Genomic DNA, 10,979 nt, shown 5'->3' on the forward strand with positions numbered 1-10,979 from the left:
GATGTCACAGTATGATGTCATAATAGGACATTCTAGAACATTTCTGATGTCACAGTGTCATAATAGAACATTCTAGAACATTTGTGATGTCACAGTATGATGTCATAATAGAACATTCTAGAACATTTGTGATGTCACAGTATGATGTCATAATAGAACATTCTAGAACATTTGTGATGTCACAGTATGATGTCATAATAGAACATTCTAGAACATTTGTGTACAGTATATATTCAACAATTCTCTCAGTAGCCCTCATTGTGCATCATCTTGAAACGGTCTCTTTGTAGAATAAAATGGCACAGCAAGGAGTTGATCTGAACCGGGACCAGTTCTGCTATTCTCTCTGTCAGGATGTACTGAAGGATCCGGTCACTATTCCCTGTGGACACAGCTACTGTATGGGCTGTATTACAGACTGCTGGGATCACGATGATCAGGAGGGGATCTACATGTCGTGTCCCCAGTGCAGGGAGACTTTTACTCCGAGGCTTGTTCTGAAGAAAAACAATATAATGGCTGAAGTGATGGAACAACTAAGACTCCAAGCTGCTCCTGGTCACTGTGATTTCTGCACTGGGAGAGAGAAGAAGCGACTCAAAGAGGCCCAACAACAGGTTGTGTCTGAGCTGAGAGACAAACTACAGGACGTTCTGGAAGAGCAGTGGCCCAGAATCTCAACAACAGTGAATGCACTTAATGTTTTACTGCCACCACCAGAGCCCAAGACCAGAGCTGACTTCTTACAATATTACTCTCAGATCACACTGGACCCAAACACAACATACACAGATCTGTCTTTGTCTGAGGGGAACAGAAAAGCAACATGGATGCAGCAAGTGCAGTCATATCCTGATCACCCAGAAAGATTTATTGGATGGCATCAGGTTCTGGGTAGAGAAGGTCTGACTGGACGCTGTTACTGGGAGGTGGAGATGAGTGGTGGAGGGGTTTGTGTAGCAGCCTCCTACAAAGACATTAGTAGAAGAGGCACCGCGGTTGACAGTACGTTTGGATTAAATTCCAAATCCTGGGCTTTATTGTGCAGACACAGTAATTACTTCTTCTGCCACAATAATGAGTATAGAGTAGTACCAGGCCCCCGGTCCTCCAGAATAGGAGTGTACCTGGATCACAGGGCAGGTACTCTGTGCTTCTACAGCGTCTCTGACACCATGACACTCACATCAATGTGGAACGCCCTGCCTAAAGCTGTAAAGGAATGTGAATCACTACCCACCTTCAAAAACACTCTCAAAAAACACCTACGTGAGACTGCAATTCGAAACTGGCCCCTACAAATGTCCTAACCTAGTTGTACAGTAAATGACCAAGTAAGGCTTTGTCAATATTCCAATGTACAGTGTAAAATGTGTGTGTGTCCCCTTCCCAACCCCCCCCCCCGCCCCCACCTCCAATGTACAGCCCTCACCCAACCCACCCAACCCCACCCCACCCAACCAACCTCCTCCAATGTACAGTTTCTATGCCAAATGTATATACACTCCTGTTCTGGACACTTTTGTATCACAAACAGTACTGTATTTGCAAATCTGATATGTCATAAATGTATAGATGTAGCAGTACTGTCTATCTGTATGTCGTGTATGTCATATATGTTATGATGAATTGAAAATGGGGGACCCTGATGTAAACAAGACGAAAGTCTTTCTCTGGTCTGCATCCCCTTAACAATTGTATGTATTGAGCTGTACTGTATTGTACCCATTCTGCAATCTGTTAATAAACTTTTCAATCAATCAATTCAATCAATGACCCTCCTGCACAGAGTCAACACCACATTCACTCAGCCTCTCTATCCTGGACTTGGGTTAGATTATATATATGGAGAGGCTGAGTTCCGTGAGCTGAAGTAGAGATCAGTGACATTCACAGCTCCTCTGACCAGGGGTTGGGATTTAAATTGATCTTGAATATTCTGAGTTATGAAAGATGAGGTAATTAGGAGTTACATTCATTCACTCAGTCACTCTATTGTTGTTCTGAAGGACACACACAAACACACACTATGTTGGTCTGAGGGACACACACACACACTATGTTTAGCTTTGTTTCTAGTTTCTAGCCTACCGGGGTAAAGTTTGTTTGATTGGATATTTGCATATTCACATAATTGATTCCTATCTTCAATACCTCTGTCCCTTTGCATGCAGGGGAGTCAAAATCTTTATTTTCATACTCAGGGTAGGCTGGACAACAATATGCAACCATTGTATCTGTATTTGATCACTTTTGGTCATTTTGAATTACTGTGTGATTTGGGTCCGTCTCTCCTCTCTCTGTTCCAAGTTGGTAACAATGTGGGGCCGGACCTCCATGGAGTTGATTTGTCAGATGTGTGGGGCATGGGTCAGTCGTAAATGCAACTATTTAGTTTCAGAACAGACCCATCTGCGTTATCAAAAGAGCTCAAGGAGAGAGAGAGAGAGTTGTTCTTCTGGTGGCCGACTTTGAGGGAGACAGACCTAGAGAGGAGCTGGTTTAGGAAGAATGACCATTCATTGAATATTGTGCATTTTGTCTTTTGTTCTTGTATTCTCACTAAATAAACGTGGACATCTAAACCCAGAAGGACCCGAGTGGATATTTGCTTGAAACTTGCCGTTTCACCCACTGAACCTCAATATAGAACTTGAACACAACGCAAAGGAATTGACTTGAACTCACTATTTCCATGTTGCTACACGAGAAATGCTGTCGAAATCTAACATTACCATTGAAATCCAATAGTGTTCAAATGAAACGAGTTAGAGTTCATAGAAACATAAGTATACTCTACAGCAGGGGTCAGCAACCTTTTTGACATGGAGTGCCTGTTTGAAATATAGTTGTAACTAGTGTGCCTCAACAATATTCCATGCATCGTAAATTTTTTTTCTCATAATCAGGTCTTTTTAATGATAATTTTTACATTATTACATCATTATTGTTATTGTTATTATTAACAATATTATTATGATGGTTGTATCAACCCTAAATCTGAGTTGGGGGGGGGGGGGTGCAATGCAGACAAACAGCTGCATACAGTGCGACCATTTCACTCACATTTGCCCATTCATTTTTGGACACATCACACATCATCGGTGTGTGTACTGTACGTGTGCTGTCATAGCTCCACCTACAGGCCTAATGGAGAACACCAGGAGAACACTGTGAATGTGAGGTATATCGTGTAAATAAGTTTTGATTGATCGCAAGACTACACTGTAAAAAAAAAATAATAATAAGTTACCAGAACTTAAAAATGTTGAGTTCAGTTACTGTGCATTAAGGTTTTCAGTTTTCAATCCATAATAAGTTAACAGAAAAATAAGTACACAACCACATTATTTCAACCTAATAAAACTATGTTTATTGTCATTGTTTTAAGAACACAAGTTGACTTGGTAATACTCACATTTTGAGTAAAATAAATTGCTTTTAACATGTGCAATGTTCAATGAAATAGAAAAATAAATAATAAAATGTGTTGATTAATCCTACTGGTCACAATGGTGACCGTAATAATGTTTTTGTTATAAGGCTCTGCAAATGTTACTGAATGATGTAGCAATGTATTTCCAGCTAAATTGAAATAATAAACAAATAAAGGGTCTCAATTAAATATGTGGTAGTAAAAAGAACCTGTGGGAGGATTTCAACAAGATAAATGTGACAACAGTGCAAAATATTTCACTATAATATAATTTTTTTTTTGCTTTTTTTTTTTGCTTTTTTCTGCTGCCCCCTGTGCCTATGAAAATGCTCTACAGTATCAATCATACAAATATGTGTGTATGTACAGCCCACCCTGTTATAAATATACAAATAACTGCTAAGTTACCCCCGGTACAACTAACTATGTTATGTCTACTCCCGGTACAATATATATACTACTATAATTATAAATATAAGTCTATCCTGTGCAATATATACAGTACTCCATATTAACTCTACCTTGATGGAAAATAAGATATCTGGAACTTTCTGAACCTATTGTAACTCGTAATATCTACACAGAGTAAATCTGCATGTTGATATGATGCCCCTCTAGCTCATGGAATGAACTCCAACGGTCCTTAAAGCTTCTTCTCCCCTCTGTTGCACAGTTTAAAACCTTCATCTCCAACCTTTGTCAATGAAGTTCTACGTGTTTCAATCGATTTGTTATCCTTACTTTTGCCTCGTGTTGTTGTCTTATTGTTATGATTTTAAATGCTGTGTGATTCTATATGTTTTTTTTGGCTCATTGTACCGAGGACTGCTTTAGCTGAGGTGACCCAGCCAGTTCATTCCCTGCATCTGATAAAGATGATTAAGCCAAACCCCGCCCTTCATAACAAACTCTCACAATAGGTGTGTGTGTACTGGATACAAAATTATTAAAAAGACATCAATATGGTATGTGATAGTCACTAATAATCTTAAAAAAAATGTTTTCAGGCATTAATTCAGGCATTTCAAAAAGGCATTACATAATAATAATAATAATAATAATAATAATAATAATAATAATAATAATAATAATAATAATAATAATAATAATAATAATAATAATAATAATAATAATAATAATAATAATAATAATAATAATAATAATAATAATAATAATAATAATAATAATAATAATAATAATAATAATAAACGTTATTTATATAGCACCTTTCATACAGAAACTGCAGCTCAAAGTGCTTCACAACAGAAAAAAGACATAAATGCATAAAATGAGCACATAAAGTGCAGACATATAAAATCACAGTTTTTCACATTAGGATCTAACATCCCAACAGGCCACCTTGTTTATGGTTTGATTCAGTTTTAAACAGACAATAATAAAAAGAGTAAGATAAAATAGACGGAGTAAAATAGTAGTGCAGTGCAATAAAATAGTAGAATAGAATAGATAAAATCATTTTTTTTACACAATAGTTCTGGATTACTGTTCAACAGTTCAAAGTCGTCTTTACCTTCTCTGTTTGGTATCCACAGTTTAAAACTTGACAGTCTTCCCTCCTGTTTTATATCCACTTTGACCCTTCAAACCTCCCACCCAGGGAAAACCTCCCTAAATGTATGAATAGTAGTAATTGTATCTTTCTTGACAGGATCTAGCAATATATTTAAAAGGCTGCATATCTAAAGATCTAAAGCATGTTTAAATTCAAGTAAAATATTTCAAACCACTAATACATCAGAAGTAAGGTATAATGTTACATAAATGCCTTAAAAGCACACATTTTAAACTTTTTCTTTTATGTTTTAAAGAGTTATTTGGTAACGTGATGGTAATGACAATGTTCTCTGACATTCTAGGAAAAGTGTTAAATATATTAAATTCCATAGAGTGATGTTTACAACAATGTTCATATTATGATTCCTGACAAAATGACTATAAAGCTTAATTGATCATTTAAGGTTTTATGCAATTTTATTTTTGATAAATTCATTTTCCCAAAAGTGCCCAAAATCAACTAAACGCCCATATACACACAGACACATATATACATATATACACACACACACAAGAGTCATGTAATTATTACTCTCTCTCACACACACACACACGCACACACACACACACACACAGACACACACACACACACACACACACACACACACACACACACACACACACACACACACACACACACACACACACACAGACAGACAGACTTTTTTTGTACCGCACTATCATGTGTTTGGTAATATTTTGCTGCTATGATGCCTGAAATCTCCCCAAGGGATCAATAAAGGAATATCATATTTTATCTCCTCTTATGACAATGTCTTTTGTTCCTACTTTCAAGTCAGTGGCCATGCACACTCATCCATTTTCCATTTTACAGTGTAACTTTATATACTTATAGCACATGCATAAGCCTGGTCTCTTTTTGTTTCAACTTTGTTTTAATATTTTGGACAGCTGTAGTTGTGGTTGCTAAACTCAAATCCAGATCACAGTTACATGATTACCAGATTATAAAGTACCCAACCTCTGACTCTATGAACCTCTTAAAAACCTCTTAACAGACGGGCAGAAAAGTGGCCATTTTGTTTTTACTTGCCCAATGCAATGTGTATATTGCCACACAATACTGTCTGGCTTTGCAGACACCTATTTACACCACAAAACAATGCATGCCCACACCCAGGTGCCCCCCCCCCCCCCCCCCCCGGTGTAACAAGCACCCACATCCAATTTACATTTTACACAAATTATCATACTAAAAGGATACATGCATCCACTATGCACCAACATCCTGAATATTCAAATCTTGTGTCTGCCAGAATCACACTGCCTACTTGAAGAGTAGCCATTGAACTTGACTGCTATATTGTTTACACCAGGTGTGGAGCAGACGACAAGCACAACACCAGCCTCTGCCACAGCCATGCATGTCTGCAAGCTCTCTCTCGTCTGTTGTGCATTAACGTGATTGATTGATTGAACACTTTATTAACAGATTGCAGAATGGGTACAGTACAGTACAGCTCAATACATACAATTGTTAAGGGGATGCAGACCAGAGAAAGACTTTCGTCTTGTTTACATCAGGGTCCCCCATTTTCAATTTATCATATACGTATTGTGTGTTTAGAAGCAAGTATTACACCATATTCAAAACACGGTCCTCTTAAATCACCATGTCCTCCAACACACAACCTAAAGACGTTTGACATCCAACCAGAGTGCAAATGTAACAGTAAAGTGCAATAGTGATATACAATGAACAGGTGATTAAACTCTGTGTAAAATATATAAATTAGTACTACTGAGTAATAGTGCTAATCACTACTCAGATGTATGCAGTACAGAGTTGTAGTATAATACAGTGATACAGGTATAAAGACACTGGTAGTAATACTGTTAGTCATGCCTTATTTTTCTACTTTATGTATTGTGTAACAGTCTGTTTTAACTGTGCATATGACAAATAAATATCTTGAACCTAGTCACCTAATCATATTGACAGCATCTTTGAAAGATAACATTCTGAAGTTTCTTGAATGGGAAAAGCACTGCGCTCACTTTGTTGCGTTGTACGCAAGTTGACTAGTTCCATTATAAATGCTTATGTCATAAAGGACAGTTATTAACACTTTGAGTGCCAATGACGAGAATTCTCGTTAGTTCATGCCAACCGTTGAGTGCCAACGACGAGAGATCTCGTTTTTAATCGTTTTTTTTTATTAGCGATTTCCATTCATATTTCATCAATCTAGCCTCACGTTTGGTCTGGAGCTCTCTCTGAGCTCCATTGGGAAAATACCACCCCCTATCTGATAGGTACGGCCTCCTCGTCATCCACAATCTGTTTTTTGAGAGCAGGGATCTTGCCAGACTTTAAGTAGGAGTTTAGATTTGAATTAGCAAAGACCTGATTGATTGATTGATTGATTGAAAACATTATTAACAGATTGCAGAATACGTACAGTACAGTACGGCTCAATACATACAATTGTTAAGGGGATGCAGCCCAGAGAAAGAATTTCGTCTTGTTTACATCAGGGTCCCCCATTTTCAATTCATCATAACATATATGACACACACGACATACAGATAGACAGTACTGCTACATCCAGACATTTATGACATACCAGATTTGCAAATACAGTACTGTTTGTGATACAAAAAGAGTCCAGAAAAGAGAGTATATACATTTGACGTAGAAAGAAACTGTACATTGGAGGTGGGTGGGGTGGGGGAGGGGGGTTGGGTAGGCGGTGGGTGGGGGACACTGTACACTGTACATTGGAATATTGACAAAGCCATACTTGGTAATTTACTGTACATTGGAGGGGGTTGGGTTAGGACATTTTCAGGGGCCAGTGCATCATGCACACTCCCAGGCCACTTTACCACAACATCCAATAATCTGTACTTGTAATCACAGACTGCCTGTACATTAAGGGAATATTTGCCTTTCCTGTTGATGTAGACCATAGAGTTGCTAGTTGGCCCGATCAAGCTCAATAGCTTCTGCACCACGAATGCAACTACTCTGTACGACGCCATTGTTGTTGGCTGATAGTTTGCGCATGCAGGGTAAGGGAGAGGTGGGCTATCGCGTCATCGGTTCAGGAGAAGACGTGTATCGCTTGTAAAGATGGTGACGCAATGGGGGGCGTCTTTAGAATTGCACACTCTGGGAGCTGGTATCAGAAAGTAGCGTCTTCAGGCTCCCAGAACGCAGTTCCGTGTGGCAGAAAGGTGCAAACGATCAAATACTTTGCCTAAAACGACCAAAATCCGCTTTAATTAATGGCCTAAATGAGAGAGAGAGAAAGTATGTGTGTGTGTGTGTGTGTGAGAGAGAGAGAGAGAGAGAGAGAGAGAGAGAGAGATAGAGAGAGAGAGAGAGAGAGAGAGTATGTATACCATTTTCTCTATGTCTCTCTTTGTGCTTATGAGTTTTAGTGGGTTTTCCTTGACAAAGTAAACTAATTAGAGGTAGTTGATGACGATAGAAAGTCCTGAACAACCAGTGACGTCAGACTACACCTCCCTATACGGGTGGAACAACCAGTGACGTCAGACTCCTCCTCCCTATAGACACTGCCTCTTTAAAGCGACTCCTCCCCTGGACAGCTATATAACCAGGAAGCACCTCTCACCAAACACAATCAGAGTTCACTCTTCCTGAGAAAAAACTAAACTAAGAGTGTCGTTTGTCTTTGTAGAATAAAATGGCGCAGCAAGGAGTTGATCTGTACCGGGAGCAGTTCTGCTGTGCTATCTGTCAGGATGTACTGAAGGATCCGGTCACTATTCCCTGTGGACACAGCTACTGTATGGGCTGTATTACAGACTGCTGGGATCACGATGATCAGGAGGGGATCTACACATGTCCCCAGTGCAGGGAGACTTTTACTCCGAGGCCTGCTCTGAAGAAAAACAATATAATTTCTGAAGTGATAGAACAACTAATGAAGACAGGACTCCAAGCTGCTCCTCCTGATCACTGGTATGCTGGACCTGCAGATGTGGTCTGTGATGTCTGCACTGGGAGAAAGCGGAAAGCCCTCGAGTCCTGCCTGGTATGTCTGACCTCTTTCTGTGAAACTCACCTCCAGCCTCATCATACTGTACCTCCGTTAAAGAAACACAAGCTGATCAAAGCCTCCACTCGGCTTCAGGAGAACACCTGCTCTCGTCATGACAGGATTCTGGATGTTTTCTGTCGTACTGATCAGCAGTGTATCTGTTATTTGTGTTCCATGGATGAACATAAAGGCCATGATACAGTCTCAGCTGCAGCAGAAAGGACGGAGAGACAGAAAGAGCTTGGCATGAGTCAGCAGAAAGTCCACCAGAGAGTCCAGGAGAGAGAGAAGCGACTCAAAGAGGCCCAAGAGGTTGTTGATTCTCTCAATCGCTCTGCTGATAAAGCAGTGGAGGGCAGTGAGAGAATGTTCACTGAGCTGATACGCTCCTTGGAGACGAGGCGCTCTGAGCTGAAGAAGGTCATCAGAGCCCGACAGAGGACCACAGTGACTCAGGCTGAAGAAGTGCAGAAGAGACTGGAGCAGGAGATAGCGGACCTGAGGAGGAGAGCCACTGAGCTGGAGCAGCTCTCACACACAGAGGACCACATCCACTTTCTACAGAGTTACCCCCCCCTCTCCAGTCCCAGTGAGTCTACAGACTCACCCAGCATCAGTGTCCTTCCTCGACCGTACTTTGCAGGTGTGACTGAGGTTGTGTCTGAGCTGAGACACAAACTACAGGACGTTCTGGAAGAGCAGTGGCCCAGAATCTCAACAACAGTGAGAACAGCAGTTCATGTTTTACTGCCACCACCAGAGCCCAAGACCAGAGCTGACTTCTTACAATATTCCTCTCAGATCACACTGGACCCAAACACAACACACACAGATCTGTCTTTGTCTGAGGGGAACAGAAAAGCAACAGTGATGAAGAAAGAGCAGTCATATCCTGATCACCCAGAAAGATTTATTGAATGGCAACAGGTTCTGGGTACAGAAGGTCTGACTGGACGCTGTTACTGGGAGGTGGAGTGGAGTGGTGGAGGGGTTTCTGTAGCAGCCTCCTACAAAGACATTAGTAGAAGAGGCGCCGGGAAGAACTGTGTATTTGGATTCAATTCCAAATCCTGGGCTTTATTGTGCAGACTAGGAGATTACAGCTTCAGACACAATAACGAGGACGTAACAGTACCGGGCCCCCGGTCCTCCAGAATAGGAGTGTACCTGGATCACAGGGCAGGTACTCTGTGCTTCTACAGCGTCTCTGACACCATGACCCTCCTGCACAGAGTCAACACCACATTCACTCAGCCTCTCTATCCTGGACTTGGGCTTCAATTTAAACCTGCGAAGGCTGAGTTCCGTCAGCTGAAGTAGAGATCAGTGACATTCACAGCTCCTCTGACCAGGGGTTGGGATTTAAATTTAAACTTGAAGACTGCATAGTGCATACTGTTTTTTTGAATAGTGTAATTGTATACACATGCATAAGCCTGGTCTCTGTTTGAAAGATAACATTTAACTTTTTTTGTACTGCACTATCATGTGTTTGGTAATATTTTGCTGCTATGATGCCTGAAATCTCCTCAGGGATCAATAAAGGAATATCATATTTTATCTTTGTCTTTTGTTCCTACTTTCAAGTCAGTGGCCATGCACGCTCATCCATTTACCATTTTACAGTGTAACTTTATATACTTATAGCACATGCATAAGCCTGGTCTCTTTTTGATTCAACTTTGTTTTAATATTTTGGACAGCTGTAGTTGTGGTTGCTAAACTCAAATCCAAATCACAGTTACATGGTTACCAGATTATAAAGTACCCAACCTCTGACTCTATGAACCTCTTAAAAACCTCTTAACAGACGGGCAGAAAAGTGGCCATTTTGTTTTTACTTGCCCAATGCAATATTTATATTGCCACACAATACTGTCTGGCTTTGCAGACACCTATTTACACCACAAAACAATGCATGCCCACACCCAGGT

General features: G+C 40.2%; 1 protein-coding gene across 1 annotated transcript; it reads left to right on the plus strand.

Annotated features, from left to right (window-relative positions):
• Window positions 1-296: 296 nt before the first annotated feature.
• On the plus strand, window positions 297-9,768 carry LOC311247918 (E3 ubiquitin-protein ligase TRIM47-like; the record flags this gene model as incomplete). Its single annotated transcript, XM_084338900.1, has 3 exons — window positions 297-686; window positions 8,683-9,510; window positions 9,610-9,768. Coding segments are annotated over 3 exons (1,377 nt in total), but the record flags the coding sequence as incomplete, so codon positions are not given.
• Between the last annotated feature and the right edge of the window lie 1,211 nt (window positions 9,769-10,979).

Source organism: Notolepis coatsorum (assembly GCF_963971535.1).
Source record: "Notolepis coatsorum genome assembly, contig: SCAFFOLD_2151, whole genome shotgun sequence".
Taxonomy (NCBI): domain Eukaryota; kingdom Metazoa; phylum Chordata; class Actinopteri; order Aulopiformes; family Paralepididae; genus Notolepis; species Notolepis coatsorum.